At 42.0% G+C, this 21576-nt stretch overlaps 7 protein-coding genes across 7 annotated transcripts; 4 read left to right on the top strand and 3 right to left on the bottom strand.

Annotated features, from left to right (window-relative positions):
- Positions 1-1920: 1920 nt before the first annotated feature.
- Positions 1921-2297, bottom strand: BCR41DRAFT_389792 (hypothetical protein; the record flags this gene model as incomplete). Its single annotated transcript, XM_022028163.1, has 1 exon — positions 1921-2297. Exon 1 carries the CDS (start codon positions 2245-2247, stop codon positions 1921-1923), a length of 327 nt encoding a protein of 108 aa, XP_021876742.1. The 5' UTR covers positions 2248-2297.
- Positions 2298-3632: 1335 nt separating this feature from the next.
- Positions 3633-5841, top strand: BCR41DRAFT_362277 (beta-lactamase/transpeptidase-like protein). Its single transcript, XM_022025699.1, has 5 exons — positions 3633-3797; positions 3918-4087; positions 4185-4367; positions 4493-5087; positions 5218-5841. The coding sequence occupies exons 1-5, from the start codon at positions 3716-3718 to the stop codon at positions 5784-5786; spliced, it is 1599 nt and encodes a 532-aa protein (XP_021876741.1). The 5' UTR covers positions 3633-3715; the 3' UTR covers positions 5787-5841.
- A 1348-nt stretch (positions 5842-7189) lies between these two features.
- Positions 7190-9409, top strand: BCR41DRAFT_425719 (beta-lactamase/transpeptidase-like protein). The gene is made up of 5 exons (XM_022030616.1): positions 7190-7333; positions 7473-7627; positions 7725-7907; positions 8016-8610; positions 8733-9409. Exons 1-5 carry the CDS (start codon positions 7252-7254, stop codon positions 9278-9280), a joined length of 1563 nt encoding a protein of 520 aa, XP_021876740.1. The 5' UTR covers positions 7190-7251; the 3' UTR covers positions 9281-9409.
- Positions 9410-9434: 25 nt separating this feature from the next.
- BCR41DRAFT_362276 (triose-phosphate transporter family-domain-containing protein) lies at positions 9435-12622 on the bottom strand. The gene is made up of 2 exons (XM_022025698.1): positions 10959-12622; positions 9435-10372 (listed from the first exon to the last, which is right to left on the bottom strand). Exons 1-2 carry the CDS (start codon positions 12357-12359, stop codon positions 9479-9481), a joined length of 2295 nt encoding a protein of 764 aa, XP_021876739.1. The 5' UTR covers positions 12360-12622; the 3' UTR covers positions 9435-9478.
- A 193-nt stretch (positions 12623-12815) lies between these two features.
- Positions 12816-14183, top strand: BCR41DRAFT_362274 (hypothetical protein). Its single transcript, XM_022025697.1, has 4 exons — positions 12816-13044; positions 13132-13629; positions 13719-13922; positions 14021-14183. Exons 1-4 carry the CDS (start codon positions 12868-12870, stop codon positions 14117-14119), a joined length of 978 nt encoding a protein of 325 aa, XP_021876738.1. The 5' UTR covers positions 12816-12867; the 3' UTR covers positions 14120-14183.
- On the bottom strand, positions 14177-17262 carry BCR41DRAFT_362269 (hypothetical protein). The gene is made up of 8 exons (XM_022025696.1): positions 17165-17262; positions 16700-16940; positions 16157-16393; positions 15987-16060; positions 15494-15870; positions 15300-15405; positions 14934-15182; positions 14177-14837 (listed from the first exon to the last, which is right to left on the bottom strand). Exons 1-8 carry the CDS (start codon positions 17222-17224, stop codon positions 14283-14285), a joined length of 1899 nt encoding a protein of 632 aa, XP_021876737.1. The 5' UTR covers positions 17225-17262; the 3' UTR covers positions 14177-14282.
- A 362-nt stretch (positions 17263-17624) lies between these two features.
- Positions 17625-21192, top strand: BCR41DRAFT_362267 (flavin-containing amine oxidoreductase-domain containing protein). Its single transcript, XM_022025695.1, has 3 exons — positions 17625-19350; positions 19460-20033; positions 20237-21192. The coding sequence occupies exons 1-3, from the start codon at positions 17806-17808 to the stop codon at positions 21067-21069; spliced, it is 2952 nt and encodes a 983-aa protein (XP_021876736.1). The 5' UTR covers positions 17625-17805; the 3' UTR covers positions 21070-21192.
- The last annotated feature ends 384 nt before the right edge of the window (positions 21193-21576 follow it).

Raw genomic sequence — 21576 nt, 5'->3', positions numbered from 1 at the left:
TGGAAAAATAACAACACAGCAACTCTGCCTAGATTGATGGCTCCTGGTAATCCTAATGGTTGTTTCAAAGAGGAGAGTAAGAACAAAAAAGTACTTTGGCCTTGGATAGCATCCTGCTGGTCAGCGACTTAACTCGATTGGAATTCAAGCGCAAGGAGACAGGGCCTTCACAAAATCAGAAAGTACTGCAAACCATCAATGTCGCACTGTAAAGCCTTCCCTGGCCAGAAGGAGCAGGGCGCGATGGGAACGGATCTACGAGCCGTTTTATATGGAGCTTCGTTTAGTATCGAATAGAGAGAATCGCGTAGACAACGTTAGAGGCGTGATATGATGCAGAATAGAGAAAAGTATTTAAGCTGTCCAATATTTCCACATAATTTCTTTCACCTCAATTAATTCTTCTACTGTGCAAAATACCGAAGTGGCAATCAAACATGGCGCTACAGCCTTTAAATCAGAACCCACATTGGCGCTTTCAACCTCTCTTTCTCTTCGATGGTTGTGTTACACAACTTTCGTCTATCCAATTATCATAATAGCCAACCATTTCCGCCCCCTCGAACGGCAGAAAAGCATTTCGCATCAGTCACATCATGTGATTTTGGCATGGTGGTTATCACGTTTTTTATATCGCGCTTCATGTGCTCACTTGGCCATAATCCATCTTCACGACAACGTCGAATTTCCTGATCAAGACTGGCTCTTACAAGGATTTATTGCAAGGATTTATTATTACAAGGATTTATTACAAGGATTTATATGAGTGCACCTCCGCTTTCTACAGTCATTTCAAATTCAAAGGCAAGAATGCGGCTCACGACGCATTGCTCCTGGCGTCATATACGGATTGCAGCTTTCCCAGACCCTCCCCAATGATTTTGGATATAGTTTACCCGCATGCCCTGGTTTATAAATTGAAGAAAATCGAGGCAGGCATTTATAGAGCTGAAGCACTAGGTCAGAAGATGATTGAAATCCCAGCATGCCGATAGGATTGAGGAGCTTCTTGACGGGGTAGCATGTCTATATTACTAAAAGTTGGGGTATGATATTTCGTTGTTTCTGTTCGCATCCTTATTGATTGCTACCTTTATTCTATTCTGATTAGAGTACTAATCGCCATTTTCCTATATGTTGACTCATTAAGCAAGGCTATAGGAGGGTTCAAAATCAGACAGCAATGGCAAAGATGACCGGGAAAATTAGCATCAGGAGAGAAGGTCCTTCTATCAGATTCGTCCCCATAAATAGGCAAAAGGTGAAGCAAGTACAGTAACAGCCCTCTGGAGCTTGAGTCAGCATCGAGGATATGAAGATATTTGCGAAAGGGCACATAGCGATAAGAAGGTCTATAATCCATTTCTATGAGTAGGAACTGCCAACATTAGGCTGATGTTGGCGTTTGATTAGTCAATGGGTGATAGAGATGGGACCACCACAATTTGAAAGTTTATTGTTTGAATATGGTTTGCAGTAAATATATGATGTCAAAGTCTTTTCTCACTTGATCCGGTAGTGGTACCACATTTGTTGACGGTAGGATGGACGAAAAAGAAAGAGGAGTGGTAATGGTCATAATCCAAAATAAATAATTGCTGATAACATTACAACTTTGTTTCATGCCTTCTCAAGATTGTTCTCAGGAGATCATTGCTTACCAACAAGGACACAGTCCTAAGTATATTTTTCATGTATATATTGACAAATGACCTTGTTAAAAGAAGCCGTGTATTATTTGGCTCATATACAGCCCCAAAATACAAAATTTAAAAATCGAAAGTTTGATTTATTTCAGAAAAGCGAAAGATATTTGCTGATTCCACTTGTGATTCTTGATGGTGTATATTGTACACGAGAGCATCCTGCCTTGTTATCACTTGTCCAAGCCTTTTTTTTTTTTTTTTTTTTTTTTTTAATTCAGTTGCTGTCGTTCGAACAATCTCCATAGTTGCCTGCATCAACCGAAGTAGCAGCTCCAACGACGCCTCCAACGGTTCCACCAATGGCAGATGATACAATGGCTCCAATGATTCCGAGCCCCCCGGCTCCAATAGATTGCATTACAGCACACACAGAGCCTGCTGTGACAGTTCCTCCATAAATTGACATGATATAAGCGGCAATACTTCCTGATATGATGCCTGTAGTACTAAAGCCGAGCACGCCTACAGCTTTAACCACAACAATAGGTGCTAGTAAAGCTCCTGCTAGGGTGCCAATAAGAGCTGAAGTAGTGTTGACCATGATGAAGAAGGTTTAGGTTGCTTATGGTGTAAAAGACTGGTGTAAAAAAGAGATGCATTAACGGGGAAGTATCAACAGGATGGGATTACGTGAAGTCATCCACGTAAGCTCTTTTTTTTTTTTTTTTTTTTTTTTTTTTTTTCCTGCATTAAGCACTCGACACAAGCAATTGTGAGCAAGATTTTTAACACCGAGTCGTTATGGTAGTAGTCAAATGAATACTCATAGACAGATAGCTTGGTATGGAATAGTTAGTTATCCTTACTATCGCCTGTTCACTTCATTTCACTCTTCCCTTTGGTCTCCAATAGTTAGTGGACTGTCCCAATTAGGATGAGAGTGGTTACCAGCACATTTAGACAGCAGGTGCCTCTTTTCTTTTTTCTATCTAGTACATTTCAGGAGCCAACTCTTTTCTCTTTTCGCTTTTCGTTCAAAAAGATGTTATACTTGGCTGCATTAACTGCCATATCATTGAACCGACGTTGTGTCTTGGGAAAATGAAGGAGCTCATCTGTTGCAGAAACATGGTGGTTAACACTACAAAATCTGGATCAGGGCGTTTGGATTTAGAGTTCTGCTCTTTAATTTTTTTTTCTACTCGCCTTGTGCGCCTGAATGGATAGGTCAAAAATAAGAGCTATTTTTTTTTTTTTTTTTTTACATGATTAATGTGCTGAAATCTTAATGGCAATTAAGAAATGTTCTACTGAGAGGACATCGGAGTGAAAAGAGAGGATCATAACGTTTAGTTTACGTATTATATACATGTATATAGTATGTCACTTTTATGCCAAGAAAACTACACAAGGCATTGTGTTACAACAATATTTAAAACTACACCCTAAATGGGTACGAACTAAGGTCCTTGGGCACAGAGATCAAGCCTATGCCCTTGGCATATTGGTTATTAACCAGCAACTATAGTATTTTTTTATAGTGGTAAAAGCTCCTGATGAAGGGAACGCATTTACCTGTTTGCGTTTTAAAATATTACTTCAAGGCAAGAGTAGGGATAGCACATAATGATAATGGCTTTGATGCAAAGACACTGTTTTGGCGCCTCATGACGCATCAATGGTAACTAGTCAGAGACGATCAAAATCTCAACTTTGGCAAAAGGCTCGTTCTCAAGGCATTCGTGAGTCTACAAGTCGGGGTTTTTTAGATGCTTCAAAACAAAGTACATGCCAAGATCAAATAATTTACGAAACGCGTCTTCAAGATAAAAAAGACTGACTAAAAGTCACGTACGGCGGAGGGCTCATTTTTGTGTACCTTCCCAAGCCGATTATGCATCAACGCTTATTCCCACGAACTGCGGATGAAGTGATTATAAAAGTCACAGCAAATCGCCATCTGTTGAGACTTTTTTCTACTCATCCTATCTCTTTCTTTCTTTCTTTATCCTTCAGACAGTATCCAATCATTCTCAGCAGCCTGTCAGAATAAATTGAGCTGAATAATCATGAAAGTCCTTTTCCTCCTTCCTGTGGCCCTCCAGGCTCTTTCTCTAGTCCAAGGTGCACAATTCTCTTTCTCTAACACAGGCATGTATTTTTTTCTATGTCTCTTGCTTTTTTCTATCTTATCGTCCTTATCCTTATTTCACAAGGGAAATATAAAGGCAGGGAAAAATTGCTAATGATATTTATATATATATTTTATAGAATCACACAAAGAAAATAATGGTCCTCTTTCGAACTTGCATGAGGTATTAGAAGAAGCCAGAGTCAAGTCTGGTATCTATGGAATGAGCGTTGCCATCCTCCACAAGGGCAAACTCATCTTTGCTGAAGGATTTGGAAAGAGAAATGACCATGATAAATTTACTGCAGAGGTAAAAAAAAAGATCGTGTGCCAGCATTGGGCCAAGCTTCATTGTAGTGCATTTTCTAATGTTCTTTTTCTGATTCTTGTTATGGTGAAAACAATAGACAGTGGCACCAATTGCTTCCCTCTCTAAGGCATTCACAGCTGCAGCTGTCGGAGAGCTAGTTGCAGAAGGGAAGATTGATTGGGACAAGACTCCTGTATCCCAGTACTTGCCTGAGTTCCAATTGAAGGACCCTGTGCTCACCTCGCAGTTAAACCTTCAGGACCTCCTCTCTCATCGCACGGTAAGAAAACAGTTACAAGGACAAAAAATGAACAAGGACAAAAAATGAACAAGGAGTAAAAAAGGCTTACAAATGAGCTTTCCATCCATATTCATGTAACCTTTTATGTTCATGTTGTTTAATAGCCTGTACCGAGCGTAGACCTCGGTTGGTTCTGGAGTACTGTCCCCCCAAGAGAGCTTATCAAGCGCCTTCGTTATGTTGACATGGACCCCAAATTGAAGCCTTTCCTCAACTATAACAATGTCATGTACACAGTTGCGGGTGAGGCAGCTGCAAATGCAGTAAACATCTCGTATGAAGAGCTTGTCGAAACCAAGATCTTCAAGCCTTTAGGTTTATCACATACTGGTGTCTCACAAAAGACCATGAGGAAAAAGGAACGCAATTATGCATTAGGATATGAGGCAACATCATTTGAAGATGCTCAAAAAGGGCGCTTCAGGTCTCTACCGGTCGATAGCATGGCCGGAGTGTCAGCCCCTGCAGGAGATCTTTATTCCAATGTATTGGATCTGGTCCGATGGGGAAATGTCATAATGCGCCGTGGCAAGTCTCAAGAGGGGCAACAGGTCCTGAGCAAAGATAGCGCTAAGGAGCTGTTGAGGGCTCATAGCATTGTAGCGTCGGAAGATCAGGTTACAGAGTTTGGACCCGCATTGGTATACGGGCTTGGATGGTTAATAGACAGCTACAAGGGCAATCCAATCTATTATCATAGTATGTGCGAAAGTATTTTTTATTTCACTTCCTCATTTCGTTAGGCTTGGTTATCTATGGTGAACGATAATCTGGATTTCCCTAAATGCACGCTCGCTGAATAGTCTCTCTCTCTCTTTTTTCAAAATAGGCGGACATGTTGCAGGGTTTTTCTCAAATCTGTTTTTCATGCCAGGCCAGGAACTAGTAATTGCACATCTTACAAATACCGATTTGGCCGAGCTGCCTAGTTTATTACCTTATTATATTGCGGACGAACTCTTCAATCTCCCCCGAACTCAAGACTGGCTTAATGACAAGGTCATCAATTCTACAAAACTCACATTTGAAAGAAGAGGAAAAATGGCTCAAGGAGACCTTCCTAAACGCGTCAGGAATAAGCTCCCCACCCGTCCATTCGATGACTTTGTAGGCGTTTATACTAATCCAGTCTTTGGAGATATCGTCATTGAATCAAAAACTAACAGCAACAGCAGCAGCAACAGCAACAATAACGAGTCTAAGGACCTGTTCTTCAAGTTCCAGGTCTACAGCGGGAAATTAGAACATTATCATTATGACTCTTTCTTTGCTGGCTTGCAGCACTCAAGCTTCCGTATCGGTGAACTTTTGACGTTCATCACAGCAAATGATGGAAATGTCAAATCTATTGAGGTCGAGCTAGATGGCCTTAGCGAGGTCTTTTTAAAGAAGGAATAGTGTTAATAATAACAATAATAATAATAAAGCAGCATCCTATGAAAGGTTTGAGGCCATCCAATGAGCGCATGTTCCGGCTGTGTGCATTATAGCATCAGTTGTTTTAGTAAAATAGGTATCGGTATCAAAACAAAAAAAAAAAAAGATTCTCACTTTGAAACTGTATTTGCCATAGGTTGTCCACACAAGTTATTACAGTACTCAAAGCTAGCAACGTGACACGGCTTTCTTACCTGAGATTATATGCAATGGCTATTTTCTGTTCCAGTACTATCAAAGTGCGGAACAGGCAGGCCCGATGAGATTTCTTGGAAAAAGAAGATATCACTTGAAAGCCTATCTAAGTTATGAGCTGTAAGTAAGGGTGATTTAATAACTAACTCTGGTTTTGCACTTGCCAATGAAATGGCTCTAGAGGTGAAATGAATGTTTGGTTGTGTCTGGACTCAAAAGAGTATATGGGCAGGATTAGTCCTTGGTAGATGCTCCTTCAGACACCGTTTTTTTAATTAGAGATTAACCTCATATCGAGTACTTCTAAGCAGCCTCGAACGCATGCTTCGGGTTGATAAGATTAAGTACTGATAGAGTTGCATATGTATTTATATACACAAGAATACATATATTGTTCTCTATACATTGCAGGGCGTAGCAACTTGCTCAGTTTTTTTGTAACAATGTTTGGCTCGGCCCAATCCTGCCTGTCTTGCTTAGCCCCGTCATGGCACCTTGGTTCATACCCATATTTGGTATAGCATAGGCACGGTAATAGAGCCACTCACCCTATTTTGAAGCCTTTACATACTACCATATAGATAACCAGGATCTAATAAATTCTTTATTATTATGATAGGCAAGCTAGATATTAAGGGAATGCGTTTACCTACTTGCATTTTAAAATAGTGCTTCAAGGCAAGGAAAGAATAGCTCATGGAAGAGTGACTTTCGTCAAAGAATGTTCATGACAAAAGATAATGTTTCGACGCCTCTTGACGCGCCAATAGTTAATCGAATCTAGCAAAGCTGCTTACTGAAGGCAAAATCGCCTTATCGGAAGCTTCATCGAGGTTAAGATATTGATAGAAGAATAAGTCGCGATAAAATGGGCTCTAAGGAAAAAGTAAATCAAAAAGCCGTTTCGATGCATGCTCTCAAGTCACAAAGCGCGTCTGCAGGAATAGAAGAAGTTAAAAAGTATGCGCGTAACGAGGCGAGACATCTTTCTACATGCCTACATTGGCGTCTATCCCTATGAATTGTGGGCGAAGATATTTGAAAAAATAAGTCCTACCGCAGTAAACCACCTTCCATTGAGGCGCTTTTTTTTTTTTTTTTTTTTTTTTTTTTTCGTATTTATTCTTCTACTTCTGCTTCTTTTTCCTTTTCCCCTTATCCCTCGGACAGCATCTACTCATTTATCCAACTGCTTCTTCTTTTCTTTCCTCTCAGTCCTCTCTGAATAACCATGAAAGCTCTTGTCTTTCTTCCTGTGTTCCTTCAGGCTCTTGCCGTTATCCACGGAGCACGGTTCTCACCATCTGACACAGGTATGTCTCTTTTTTTTTTTTTTTTTTTTGTTTTGTTTCTGCCTCTATCATTTGTATTTAGATGCAACAATGCTATTATTTCGCAAGGAAGGCACGAAGACACGTATAAAGCGCTAACCTCTGTTTAATCCTTTAATAGAATCACGCCCTCTTCCGAACCTGCATGAAGTGCTTGAAAAAGCCAGGGTCATGTCTGGCATCCCTGGCATGAGCGTAGCTATCCTCCACAAGGGCAAACTCATCTTTGCTGAAGGATTTGGAAAGAGAAATGACCATGATAAATTTACTGCAGAGGTAAAAAAAAAGATCGTGTGCCAGCATTGGGCCAAGCTTCATTGTAGTGCATTTTCTAATGTTCTTTTTCTGATTCTTGTTATGGTGAAAACAATAGACAGTGGCACCAATTGCTTCCCTCTCTAAGGCATTCACAGCTGCAGCTGTCGGAGAGCTAGTTGCAGAAGGGAAGATTGATTGGGACAAGACTCCTGTATCCCAGTACTTGCCTGAGTTCCAATTGAAGGACCCTGTGCTCACCTCGCAGTTAAACCTTCAGGACCTCCTCTCTCATCGCACGGTAAGAAAACAGTTACAAGGACAAAAAATGAACAAGGAGTAAAAAAGGCTTACAAATGAGCTTTCCATCCATATTCATGTAACCTTTTATGTTCATGTTGTTTAATAGCCCGTGCCAAATGTTGACTTTGGTTGGTTCTGGAGCTCTGTTCCAACGAGGGAGCTGATAAAGCGCCTTCGCTATGCCAATGTGGACCCCAAATTGAAGCCTTTCCTCAACTATAACAATGCCATGTACACAGTGGCGGGTGAGGCAGCTGCAAATGCAGTAAACATGTCGTTTGTAGACCTTGTCGAAACCAAGATCTTCAAGCCTTTAGGTTTATCACATACTGGTGTCTCTGATAAGTCCATGAGGAAAAAAGAACGCAATTATGCATTGGGATACGCGGCAGAGTCTTTTGAAGATGCTCAAAAAGGACGTTTCAAATCTTTGCCAGCTGGAAGCATGGCTGGTGCGTCAGCTCCTGCAGGAGATCTTTATTCCAATGTATTGGATCTGGTCCGATGGGGAAATATCATAATGCGTCGCGGCAAGTCTCAGGAAGGCCAACAGCTCTTGAACAAAGAGAGCATCAAGGAGCTGTTGAGTGCTCACAGCATTGTAGAATCGAAAGAGCAAGTTACAGAGTTTGGACCTGCGTTGACATATGGAATGGGATGGCTAATAGACAGCTACAAAGGCAACCCTATCTATTATCACAGTACGTGTGCAAGTATTTCTGCTATTTCATCACTTTGCTAGGTTTGATCATCTGAGCTACATGCTAATATGGTATGTCTATGAAGTGTTTGCTGATCGTCTTTATTTGTTTATTAAAAAAAGGTGGAAGCGTTTCAGGTTATATCTCAAACCTGTTTTTCATGCCAGGCCAGGAACTAGTGATTGCACATCTTACAAATGCCGATGTGACCATCCTACCCCACTACCTGCCATTTTACGTTGCGGATGAGCTCCTGAATCTCCCCCGAACTCAAGATTGGTTTAACGTGGTTACTAACTCTACGAAAGAGTCTTATGAAAATAACAAAAAAATAGCTCAAGGAAACCTTCCAGAACGCCTCAAGGATAAGCCCTATACTCGTCCATTAGAAGGCTTTGTAGGCGTTTACAATAATCCAGTTTATGGAGATATCATTGTTGAGCTGAAAACTAGCAGTAACAACAACAACGATAGATCCAAGGAACTGTTCTTCAAGTACCAAGTCTACAGTGGGAAACTAGAGCATTACCATTACGACTCATTCTTTAGTGTTTTGCATTATTCAAGCATTCGTGCCGGTGAACTTTTCACGTTCGCAACATCTAAAGATGGAAGTGTCAAGTCTATTCAGATGGAAGAGCTTAATGAGGTCTTTTTAAGGAAGGAGTAATAATACTGTAGTAAAGGATCATCGATTCGTGGCAAGAGGCATGGGCCCTCCTCGGTGGCAGTATTAAACTTTTGGCTACGGTACTTGGTACAAATACATTTCATGTTTAGTGAAGTGGTCAAATAATGGCAATAGTAATAAAAAAAGACATTTACTGTTCTTTATTCTTTAATCTTCCTGTTTTTTACTTCTTTATTTTTAAACCAAAAACCCTGCTTTACTGTTCCTATTGCCACCCATGGAAGAACTAGAAGAGGACAGTGATGTATCTTCATCCAACGTGCTTCCCTTTCCGAATCCACGACTCATTCTCCTGCCTACTTTGGTGGTCGCCAAAATCCCTGTTCCCGGGTTAACTTTGGTTGCGTTCTTGGCTGAATTATACATCCATAGTCCCCAGAACGTCAAGCAGACTCCGGTCCATTGAGTAATGCCCAGTGTCTGATGGAAATAGATAATACTGGCCACGATCACCACAATACGCTTCACCAACGAGGCAATTGAGTATGTGACTGGAGATGTGAGTGCCAAAACCGAAAATGCCAAAAAGTTTTGGAAGAAGTGTGATACGCCGTTCAAAAATAGGAGCCAGAGGATCACGCTCCATGTGCCTGTGGATCCAGAAGAGTGTTTCAATGGATCTTCTGAAAAGATGAGTGTCCATCCTTCAGTATAGAGCCACATTGGGATCATACAGACAGCTGCTAATGTGGATGAATAAAACAAAATGTTGATCTTATCCAGCTTGGGGCCAGCGCCAAGGGCTTGATCAATAGGATCATTGGAAGAGCCGTTGATGGGTTCTTTGTTACCCAGCCCATGCATGCTCATCTCTTCTTGATGCTGCTGTTGCTGCTGTTGTTTTGACTTTCCACTGGACAAGATTTTTTTCGTAAATACATTCTGCATCACAAATACTAAGGTTGATGCCAAAGCACAGCCGAGACCAACTACGTTATTGAACTCAAGCGACATTCGACAAGCTAACATAACTCCAGCCATCAAAGGTACAAGAGAAAGGTAAACTGGCCGACTATATGTTGTGCCGAGTACAACGCGATAGAAGAGTACTGTAAATAATGGCGTGAGGGCCTACGAAGAAGAGTTAAGGATTGAATACAGGCAGTAAAGGGGTAAACAAGATAAAAAACAGACTCGGGTTAACTACTTGTGTGCATTGAGCTTTTCTTTTTCTTTTTCTTTTTTTTTTTTACTACTGCTAAAGAAAGAATATAGAAATGCGGTGCAGGAAGAGCATCCATTGCATAAAATGGCGGCCTGTGGGATCCATATCTCTCCTGACGTCGTTGTTCAGTTCGAGGAGAAAAAAATCCACACCATCGTATCACATATCACCATGGGCAAATCCGATGATTCGATTGGATGGAAAGGCTTAATGCCATATTCCAATAACAACAATCAGTGCGATATTGCATTTACAAGCAACCCCATCTGTCATCGCCACGGAACTCTGCTCTGCTGAATTTCCTTAACTCCTCTCGCGCATTTCTCCTCTTTTGTTCTCGTAGAATGCATAATGGCAATTGTTGTTCAGTCCATATTGACTCTTCAGATGTCAGATAAAGAGGAACTTGAATGACATAGTAGTTGTTGATGTTGCAAAAAGTTATGAAGAGAAACAAGGATAATAAAAGAAGTGTGAAATTGATTGGTTTACCTTGACAGTGTGGACAACGCTCAAAGGAACACGACTGATGGCTACACTTGAAAACACATGTCCAACCACCTGGAAACCAACCAATGGCGCTGTCATTTCCAAAATGGCTCTTGTAGGTCTTCGGATCCGTGTCATCTTGAAGCCTGCTCCAGCAATGAAACAGAAGATCGATACAAACCAAAACTGAACAAACGTCAACGTTACAGGGTACCGGAATTGGTTCATGATCTGTTTACCAATGTTGTTGGTCACGGCCGAAGACATGTACCATGATAAACAGATCAAAGGTAGCTTCAATGCTTGTACAATTGAGCCGGTTGAGAATCTGAAGCGAGAGCGAGGTGCAAAAGCACTGGTAGTAGACCGTCCTTCTGTAATGATTGGTAGCCGACTTGTCGGCAAAGACATCTTGCTATGAGGTGAATGAGGAGAGTTGTTGACAGCATCCTTAGCAGACTGAACGACTTTGATCAGACCCATGTTGATGGCTGGAGGCAAGAAGCCTGATACACCGCTGATGGCTGAACGAGCATTCTTTTTCTGCAGCTCTCGCTCATCATCCTCTAAGAGCTGTTCTTGCTGCATCTGCAGTTGTGTGTCGTATTGGTCATGTTGATGGTGAGCCTGATGCGTGGTGCGTCCACCGATTGTGGTCGAATTGAATGTTCCTGTCGAGATGGATGAGGTGCCGCTCCCGACTCCTGCAGCGGGGGTAGCAACTACAGACGCTCCTCCTACCCCGCTGCTGGAGGTATACAGACTGGATGCTATGGTTGTGGAGCCTACACCTGCTCCAAGAGGTGAGGCCGCGGACAATGACGAAGGGTTCGGGCGGTAAAAAGCCGGATTAAGCTTGGAGCTCTGTCCAGGGGATGTAGTGGGGTAAGGTGGCTGTTGAGCCAACGATGATCGGTGAAGTGGGCTGTGTTGACTGGGCTGATTGGGTGAGGCAATATTGCTCTGACCAGAGTGAGAGGAAGATAAAGATAGAGACGGAGACGAGGGCTTTGCAGACGCCAATTGCAATGATGGGGAATTGGCTCTATTATTGTAAAACTGACCCTGTTGTTGGCTCTGGCGAGTGGTTACAGAAGTGTGCGTTTGAGAGAGAGACAAGTCGGGGGAAAGGTTCTCTGGAGATGAGGACGCACCGGAGGAGATAGATGTTCTTGGAGTAGGCAGCTGCTGGACGTGGAGGGGCAAGGGCGCCGATGCGTGTTCAGTATTAGGATTGAGCTGGTTATGGCTATCGACGAGAGTCTCGAGAAGCGCGTCTGAAGTAGCAGGCCGGTATAATGAAGAGGAAGATGGAGAGGCTGAAGAGGAAGACACTGGTTTTTGTTGAAAATGAGTGTGTTGTTGACTCAAGGGCATCGTTGTTGCAGTCGCAGCAGTAGCCATGCCTCGCTTTTCAATGAAGGTGAGAAAGCCAGAAAGAGTGAGAAGAAGGAGATGCGGTGCAAATGAATGTTTAACGTGATTAACAATGGGGCTGAGGCTGGACTGGCTAAGATTAGAGCCAGATGTCAAAAGTTAGATAATGGAATGAATTAAAAAAAAAATTACGAGGACATGGACTAATACATTAAAAAGTGCAATGGGGCTACGACCTATTTCTCGTTTCAGTCATCCACTCTTCCCTGTTTTGACTCTATTCAATGAAGACAAGCACTTAGCCATGGCGCAAAACATGGTGCTCAGTTTAAAACGGAAGCCGTTCCAATGCGCCCTCAGACGGAGGGTGGGGCGTGGATAAACGATTTTCATCTATGATTGCATTTGTACGTCGAAGGGCGGAATATATATAAAAAAGCAGTCCTTTTTGATTTCCACAGCAAAGAAGCTCAATCCTCTTTGCGCCACCTTACATTTACCATTCCTTCATTTATCCAACAGGACTTTGCAAAGAATGAGCTACAAAGCAACAACTGAGAGAGGTAATAAGAACAGGATCCTGCGTCAGGATGACTCGGGTACATACTACAAAGATATTGTATTCGTCCCTAGTGGGACACTTGCAATGAAGGACGCCCAGGCAGCCACCCTCCGTACCAGCACACATGAGGATGCTAGCAATGTCAGAGAGGTATTAAAAAAAAGCCTTTTCAGCAAGTTTTACCCTAAAAGCACTATTAGTATAATCTGTTTTTTATACATGCTCAATTTTTATTAGTTTTACAAAACTGTTCTAGCTATGCCCAGGACGGTGACTAAGCAAGTGAAGAAGAAAGAAATGAAGAGTCAGCAGCAAACAAAACGAGAAAGAAAAAAATCAACGGTATCAGAACTAATTACAACGTCAGGACCTAATAGAGAGACATCATTGCTCTCAGAATCATTACCGCAGTCAATTATATCCTCAAAGACTTCTGCATCACCGTCCGACGATAGTACAGATGTATCATCATCTCCACATTTACAGGCACTATCAAATGAACTACAACGGCCGGAATCGGATCCATCATCAGAAGATACAGAAGTCATCCGTAGGAATTGGCTGATTGAAAAGCCCGCTGAATCCACAAGGGTGGTTGCTAAAGGTCATATCCTTTGTGAGTCATGTCAGATTGAAGTTCGGCAGGATGATCTTGAGAGACACCGCAGGGGTATTGCGCATTTAATGTCAGAAAAATCCCCTATCAAACCGCTAGATACCTTGACACTTGGACATGTAGGATATATTGTTTATCTGCTTTCTTCTTTCTCTTCCCTTTCTCTCTTTCTTGCTCCGACTAATCTCATGTGCCAAAATATTTATAGTCCAATAAAGGATTCAGGATGCTTGTCAACAGTGGGTGGGATTACGAGAAAGGACTAGGCGCTCAAGGCCAGGGGACACGCCACCCTATCGCTACACGGCTCAAGCACGATCGACTAGCCTTGGGTGCAGTAGGGACGAGTAAAAAACTTGTTACACATACTTTTCAAGAGATTGAAGAAAGCCGTACAAAGCCCACTGTGAAGGTATGTATAAAATAATAAAACCTTTTCTGAAATTAGGGTTCGGGGGAAAGTTTTTGCGATCCCTACACAAATGCTAATTTTTTTTTTGTGTTCAATAGTCAAATAGACGCGTACCTTTGACATTAGATGACTATCGTCGTAAAGCGGAAAAGGAGCGCCGCGATCGCATCAATCTAATGACATACATGAAGAAATAATGCCATAATCACTTCTTTATCTACCATTCAAAACCATTCTGTATATTTTATGATATCTCCAAATATCACTATCCTTTATATATATATATATATATATATAAATATTGAAAAAAAAGTTAAAAAAAAAGAGAGTAAAGCTATGTACACGATCCTGTCGAGTGGATCATCTGCGTGCGCCTCCCACAGTGCCATAGTATGCTCTGGGATTTTGGGAATAACCTTGGCGATCATACTGCCCTTGCTGTCTATATAGCCCTTGTCCTTGTCCTTGTCCTTGTCCTTGGTCCTGATCTGTTTCATGATAGCCCTGCCGCTTCGGTGTCTGGTCATCCTTATCAACTGCCAAGAGTCCTCTCCGTTTCGTCCGACGCCTTGCATCGTCAGATTCAAAGTTCCCTTGCAATAGGCGTCTTGTCTCCATATCTTCCAAATCCTCCTCACCATCCTCGCCCTCATCCAAGGGATCGACTCCAAATCCATTGACACATCCTCGGATCAAATTATAAATGAGGGCCAGCAAAAACATTGCCAGAAAGGACCATTGCAAATAAAAGAAGCCGACACCGAGTGAAGGGGTAGCCAATATGATCTTGAGTATGGTCACAGACGTCACAGTCGGGACACATAATCCTGAAGGCGCACCTATGTGACATGGAATAATGAGAGAGACTTGAGAAGAGCAGTCGCGGACACCCGTATCAGGGATGGTGTAGTTGCACTTCAGGAAGAAATAGAAAAAAAAAGTGGTCCCTAATTGTTAAAAACATAGTATTAATCATAAAAAAAAAAAAAAAGACTCGATTCTTTCATTTACATATTTTTGGCTGCCAAACATGGAGTACTCAGGCGCGACAGACATGGTTAATGAGTAACTGAGACCAGCAAGGCTGAGCATCAGTAGCATGGTACCAGCTAGCAAGCCCTGTGGCGGCGTGGCATGTCGACGAAACTTGTATAAGTTTACCCAGAGGATCCGAATGCCGAGAGAAATAAGGCCTTTGGCTGTTGTGCAGAAAATGTAAAGAATAATCATCACGATCATAACATAATCAACTGGGAAATACTATGTTACAAATAATAAGCAGGTTTTAAGTTAAGGAAGTTGCCTTGGCTTGTCTTCAAAATGCTCTATTTGGATGAAGAATATCCGCCGTGATATGCTCTAGGCAGTAATACTTACCGGTGATAGCTTTAGAAGCGCAAAGTTGAGTGGATTGGGCATATCCCTGGCGCTGAAAATATATCCACATGGCGCACCACAGATGTCGTCGTTGGTTTGACCAATACTAAAAAAAAAAAAAAAAAGTTGATTTAGCATAGAGATTCATCTGACAAGCATTTTTTTCCCCTTTTGCTCCTTTGTTGTTCGCATGCCTTGTCGAAGCAATGGATCCGATCAAAAGGAATGATAAGACTGCTCCCAACAGCCCTAACAGGATCTGAACAGGCCTTATAATGAAATGGCAACGGTGAAAACAGCTATCCCTCAACCGTTGAATATGCCGGGTTCGGTGCTCCAACAGCAATTCTTCCTGTGCTAGTTCGCTCATTGCCTGTCGATCCCGCTCTGACATTCCCTGATGAGCGCCACCACCACCACCAAAGTGCCGACGCGGACTGTATTGTCTCAGGATTGCATGCTGGCGTTCACGGTTAACGGCCAATTGGACATGAAAATCGCTGGTATGTGCACTTGGAAGCGCTTTCGACCCAGCAAGAAGATGGAGCGGTAGAAGGGACAGCCCTGGGGCCTAGATGTGCACCAATAAGCGAAAAAAAAGTCAATGACGAAGCCCACTTTGTCGTTTATTATCGCCTCAGTCCATAGCCAATGGCGTTAAGGATCATGGGAGTAATAAGACCTTACAGTGTAGAGTACCAAGATGATCATTCCAGCGAGTGCAAGGACACCTGTCACGAAAGCCATTGCACCCGCTCCGTCTAAGATTTTTTTTTTAGAGAGAATGCTATTGAGTATGATAACAAATTATAGTTTCTTGTGTTCATGTAATACAACATCAGCAACACGTGTCATACCGAGATCTGTCAACAACTTCCGTAACAAGTCGAGATCGATGCCTTCATGGCGATCAGGACCCATCAGCAGTCCTGTCAATAAGAGCGTACATGCGACGATGACAAAAAAGATCGTGTATCGAAAAGAGACCCACAGGCGTTTGATCAGCGTCTGACTTTCATCTGCTAATTCTTCAAAATAGAAATAAGCAAATGGGATCCAGAAAAAGCAGAAACCAGCAATGAGACCATAAGCAACTTTTTTTAAAAAAAGGAGGGGATAGCAATGGTTAGTTTTGAAAATAAAAATACCCCTTTTCTAATCTCATTGGCAGATGACATGAAATATACATGTGGATGCAGATGGCATATGCTAGAGAAAAGTCCAGCTGACAAAAAGAAAAAGAGAGATGGAGAACTCTCTTTCGTCAATCACATCACATCGCATGAATTTTTTTTTTTTTTTTTTGCTTGTATCAGAACAAACGGAAGAAAAAATATGATGGGAAGGAAGGAAGGGAGCGGACGGTAATAAGGAAAAAAAAAAAGATTGAAACTTCATACTATAGTAGATAATCTTGACCGACATCTGAATATAGTTGATTGCTTCATCAGTCGCCCATTCATTTCTCAATCCAGTCAAAGGATCCATAACTCGGGAGACTAGGAAGATGTCGACAGGGAAGAGAGCTACAGTGCTTAAACAAAGTGTGAGGGCAAGGATTGTGACCAGCATAGCAAATGGCTCTCGATCCTGTATATCCGAGTAGTATAACGTGAAGAAGATTGAAAAGCCTAGGAGAGCCTACGTCCAAAAGGAAAAAAGTGCGGCATATGAATAAGCATAACTCTCAGCACAGCATTTTATTTCTGGTCGCGACTTTGTGACTCAGGGACGCGACAAGTCGAAGGGAAAATTTAACGTGCGAGTAAGATTGGATAATGAACATTGAATGGAACTATTGCAATGTTATGAATGAATAATTGATGATCAAGGATGATCATGTCGGTTGAAATGGCATTCCTTACAGTTCCCATAAGGCCAAAGGCACCCCAAGCGCTAAAGAGCTGCAAGACTCCTTCCATCATAATGACTGTATCTGCGAAGACTTTTTTTTTTTTTTTTTGATAATAAATTCTTCAGATGGAAAAGAACAAAGAATTGTTCGTCATGGAACAACAAAAAGAAGAAGGATAAAAAAAAAAAAAAAAAAAAAGATGAGAGAAGAAAGATAGGGAGAAGGATAGGGATTGAGATCCCTGTTTGACAATTGATCTCTCTATTCCAGCATCCACGTGCTTAGTAATTGCTTCGCCGACTGTATGTATAAAAAAAAAAGAGCGCAGACTTCTTCTTTGTAAGCCATGATGGGTATTGTAATTAGGTTTGACAATGGCAGGACAACACTCAGTGATAACTGCATGGCTCTGTAGTAGATGGTCCGTTTCTTTTTCTCTTCTTTTCTTTTTTTTAGTCGGTTATCTGTAAAAAAAAGCATTGCCAGATACAAATGACGCGTTTCTGTGGAATGCAGACGTTCTCCTAGTGCCCTCTTTAAACCAAAGTCCTTTATTTGCCCTCCTTTCACTCCTTTATTTCTGAATTAGTCATCCATTCATCCTTTCTTTCCCTCGCCTTTGTCCTCATTCTCTTCCTATTTATCCAACCAATGAACAGCGAATCTCACCCCAAAACTGAAGACCAACGAACAAGACGGAAGACAATTTTGCGTCATCTGTCTACATCATTAGGACCAGCATGGATCAGATCTACAGCCTCACTGACATCGAATGGACCATCCGACACAGGAACCCGGTCAAGTCATCAACACAACATTATTCTGGGCAAGCGCATACGCAAAGCTGTAGAAAGATTCAACCCTTCTAGTTTCCCACCAACACGGAGTACGACTAATACACGTAGTGGGATTCAAAGGAAACGTAGAACGATGACTAATTCATCAATCCATTCATCAATCTCTTCAAGATCTCGATCGCAACTTTCAGACAGGACTTCTCAAGAGAGAACACACCAACAAGAGCTCAATAACGCTGCACATGCGTCTAGACTACATGCACATGCACTGAGCGCTGAAGAGTTTGAGCTCTTTCAATATCATCTAGACAGATCGGATCTGGCGAATTATCTTAAAGTTCGTAACACGATGCTCTGGCTTTGGCGATTGTCACCCAAAGAGCCCCTCACCCTGAATAAGGCCTTTGAGGCCACCAAGGACTTTGGTCTACATCATGGATTGATTGCCCATATATACGAATTTCTACTTCGATCTGGATACATCAACTTTGGAGCATGTGCATTTCAGGACGAAGGCAATAGCGTCAATACCAGCAATGGAACAGCAGACCTTGAGCATCTCGCAACTTCCGATGGTGTTAATACTGGTGGCCATAGTAGTACCAATGACATTGCTAACTGCGAGGACCCGTCACACTCCATATATGATCAGCCTCTTTTGCCATCAGAAAATAGAAAGACAGTTGTAGTCATTGGTAGTGGTATGGCAGGCGTTGCAGTAGCGAGACAGCTAGAAAATCTATTCAAGTATTATGCATGGCGCTTTGCGCCAGAGTTACCACCAAAGGTGGTGGTGCTCGAAGCTAGATCACGAATAGGCGGGCGTATGCACTCCATGGAACTAGGTACCAAGGCCTCATCAACAACAACAACAAAGCTCTCACCATCATCGTCATCATCGTCATTATCATCATTATCATCATTATCGTCGTCATCATCATTATCGAGTATAGCACCCAGGATAGGGCCAACAAAGCATGCAGTCGATCTAGGAGCACAGATTATTACTGGATTTGAGAATGGAAATCCAATGGACATTATCGTGCGCAAGCAACTATCAGATTTAACGCTTCATTATCTAGTGAACGAAACATGTGATCTATTTGATCATCGCGGTGAGGTCGTGTCAAAGGAGATGGACGTTCAGTGCGAGACTGTCTTCAATCAGATATTAGATAAAGCCTGCAAGCTCCGCAAGAGTAGTCGCCTTCCCGAGAGGTTAGTAGAGTATCTTCGAGCAAGGCGAAGGAAAGATGGGAAAGGTCCAGGACGGGTTCAATCAACGTCATCGCCTACACTGGGACACTCAATGGATTTCTTTATGGAGACCCATCCAGACTTTCATTCATGGACAAACAAGGAACTAGAGCTTATTCATTGGCATTATGCTAATTTAGAGGTAAATAAATATAACTTTATAAGCCAAGGGGAGAAAAAAAAGTAGATAGACAGGCAGATGGGCCATTCACCCTCACCCTTCTATCTTCCTTTTTCCTTTCTTCCTCAAGTTTGCAAACGCAGCACCGCTCGATCAGCTATCACTACAGCACTGGGACCAGGATGATGACTATGAATTCTCAGGCCCCCACTCAATGGTGGTACAGGGCTACGGTCAAGTGCCGATAGCGCTTTCGCAAGGGCTGGATGTGCGGTTGGACATGCCAGTTTCTTCAGTTAAACGTCAGGCTATCCCTGTCTCGACTCTTTCACGGTCGGTATCTAAACGACATCATCGTGAGGCGATTCGAGTCCAATGTCGCGATGGGAGTTCATTCGAATGTACAGCTGCCGTTATCACCGTACCACTAGGGGTCTTGAAAAGTCAGCAAATCAAATTTTCGCCGCCATTGCCAAGGTGGAAGGAGCAGGCAATTCAGCGTCTTGGATTTGGGCTGTTAAATAAATTGGTCTTGGTGTTTGACACCATTTTTTGGGACCCCGCTGTGGAGTTATTTGGGTATGCAGGAAGCGGTAAATCAGGAACATCAATTGAAAAACTTGATTTAAAAACATACCGTTCTAGTCGAGGTAAATTCTATATGTTTTGGAATTGCTCTCATGTAACCGATCGGCCGATTCTGGGTATGTAAAAAGAAGAGTCCTTGCTGCACTTACTCTATTTTTATTTTTATTTTGTTTTTGTTTTTGTTTTTAGTTGTTGCGCCTTTTGCTTATAAGATGTGGATTGTCGCTTTTTGAAATACACAAACATGTGCAAAAAAAAAAAAAAAAAAAAAAAAAGCATCGGCATTAAAATGACAAACATGTATAACCTATTTACATAGTGACGCTTATGGCTGGGCAATCTGCATATGACAGTGAGCTCATGTCGAAGGGAGAACTCGTTAAAGAGGCTGTGGAGACTTTGCAATTGATTTTTCCACAAATCAATCCGATACCCACACCTGTTGAAACAATTGTGACACGATGGTCTGAAGATGAGTATGCACAAGGAAGTTATTCCTACGTGGCTAGAGAAGCTACAGGAGAGGACTATGACTTATTGGCGAAGCCTGTGGATGGCCAGCTATATTTCGCAGGGGAAGCGACAAGTCGACAATATCCAGCAACAGCGCACGGTGCATATCTAAGTGGTCTTAAGGTGGCCAAGGATATTCTCGACTCACTGATTGGCCCACAGGTCGTCAATAGCGGGCCTAATTTGGATGTCAAAGCACACAGAATGAACAATCATAGTGACAGCAGTAGCAGCAGCAAAAATAATACCGATTATGATAACAGGGTGGGGTATGATTTAGAAAGACGAGGTAGAAGTAGCACGACCAGACACAGCTGTGATAATGGCATAAGGAGCAATAGCAGCAGCTCTAGTATCAGTAGTGTAGGTAGTATCAGCAGCAGTAACAGCAGCGCCAGCGGCCGTAGTAGCAGAAGCCGAAGCAGAAGCAGAAGCCCTCGGTCACATCTTTTGACGATGGATGACGCATACACATCGAATTCACCTTCGCCTTCGCCTCACTCTGAAACCATTCTCACACTTAAAAGCCTTGGCCATGGATTTATGATTCCGCGACGGAAAGGAAGGATTTCTAGATCTTTTATCGCCAAGTTTGTTTCAGAGCGTAGTGACGATGATGAAAGTGAGGATGGTGTATAATATAATAATAACATAGAAAACGAGACTATCATAGTTTCTAAGCTACACAAAAAGATAGGCGAGGGAGGAAGAACTTCGCTTTTGCGGCAAATGGGCAAATGACGTGATTTTCGGTACAGAACCCAACAGGGTCATTTCTTTACTACGCCATTTTATAAATTGGTGAAACGGTTGGGGAAACCTTGCTGCTTTTATTGATCACAAATTTGGCGAAGTAAAAAAAATATTAATTTTAATTTTAATTTTAATTTTTGTATTTTATTTTATTTTATTTTTTCCTTCGATCTTCATTTTTTCGTGGGAAATTATACTCACGCTGTGCTGCTGCCTTTTTCTAAGTGGCACGTGCGTACAATGGCGACGCGACAGTAACAAGGATAACATTATCGGATATCAAATCTAATTATTCAGAATAAAATTGTCATATTATACATTAAATATTATCAAGCTCTATTTAACCATAGTGAACTAGAGGAGTAGCAATTGTATAAAAATGCATATTGCTAG

Source organism: Lobosporangium transversale (genome assembly GCF_002105155.1).
Source record: "Lobosporangium transversale strain NRRL 3116 chromosome Unknown BCR41scaffold_54, whole genome shotgun sequence".
NCBI classification, from domain to species: Eukaryota; Fungi; Mortierellomycota; class Mortierellomycetes; order Mortierellales; family Mortierellaceae; genus Lobosporangium; species Lobosporangium transversale.
Note: the sequence above shows the minus strand (reverse complement) of the source record. Positions and strands in the feature narration are given on the sequence as shown.

Excerpts from the sequence above, each read along its gene's own strand:
- BCR41DRAFT_362277 (XM_022025699.1), top strand. The coding sequence starts at position 3,716 with ATGAAAGTCCTTTTCCTCCTTCCTGTGGCCCTCCAGGCTCTTTCTCTA. Across the intron at positions 3,798-3,917 it reads ATTCTCTTTCTCTAACACAG|AATCACACAAAGAAAATAAT; the intron begins GCATGTATTTTT and ends TATATTTTATAG. Across the intron at positions 5,088-5,217 it reads CAATCCAATCTATTATCATA|GCGGACATGTTGCAGGGTTT; the intron begins GTATGTGCGAAA and ends TTTTCAAAATAG.
- BCR41DRAFT_425719 (XM_022030616.1), top strand. The coding sequence starts at position 7,252 with ATGAAAGCTCTTGTCTTTCTTCCTGTGTTCCTTCAGGCTCTTGCCGTT. Across the intron at positions 7,628-7,724 it reads ATGATAAATTTACTGCAGAG|ACAGTGGCACCAATTGCTTC; the intron begins GTAAAAAAAAAG and ends TGAAAACAATAG. Across the intron at positions 7,908-8,015 it reads ACCTCCTCTCTCATCGCACG|CCCGTGCCAAATGTTGACTT; the intron begins GTAAGAAAACAG and ends GTTGTTTAATAG.
- BCR41DRAFT_362276 (XM_022025698.1), bottom strand. The coding sequence starts at position 12,359 with ATGGCTACTGCTGCGACTGCAACAACGATGCCCTTGAGTCAACAACAC. Across the intron at positions 10,373-10,958 it reads GCGTTGTCCACACTGTCAAG|GCCCTCACGCCATTATTTAC; the intron begins GTAAACCAATCA and ends TCTTCTTCGTAG.
- BCR41DRAFT_362274 (XM_022025697.1), top strand. The coding sequence starts at position 12,868 with ATGAGCTACAAAGCAACAACTGAGAGAGGTAATAAGAACAGGATCCTG. Across the intron at positions 13,045-13,131 it reads ATGCTAGCAATGTCAGAGAG|TTTTACAAAACTGTTCTAGC; the intron begins GTATTAAAAAAA and ends AATTTTTATTAG. Across the intron at positions 13,923-14,020 it reads GTACAAAGCCCACTGTGAAG|TCAAATAGACGCGTACCTTT; the intron begins GTATGTATAAAA and ends TGTGTTCAATAG.
- BCR41DRAFT_362269 (XM_022025696.1), bottom strand. The coding sequence starts at position 17,224 with ATGATGGAAGGAGTCTTGCAGCTCTTTAGCGCTTGGGGTGCCTTTGGC. Across the intron at positions 16,394-16,699 it reads GGTCAAGATTATCTACTATA|TTGCTTATGGTCTCATTGCT; the intron begins GTATGAAGTTTC and ends TTTTAAAAAAAG. Across the intron at positions 15,871-15,986 it reads TCATCTTGGTACTCTACACT|GCCCCAGGGCTGTCCCTTCT; the intron begins GTAAGGTCTTAT and ends GTGCACATCTAG.
- BCR41DRAFT_362267 (XM_022025695.1), top strand. The coding sequence starts at position 17,806 with ATGAACAGCGAATCTCACCCCAAAACTGAAGACCAACGAACAAGACGG. Across the intron at positions 19,351-19,459 it reads GGCATTATGCTAATTTAGAG|TTTGCAAACGCAGCACCGCT; the intron begins GTAAATAAATAT and ends TTCTTCCTCAAG. Across the intron at positions 20,034-20,236 it reads AACCGATCGGCCGATTCTGG|TGACGCTTATGGCTGGGCAA; the intron begins GTATGTAAAAAG and ends CTATTTACATAG.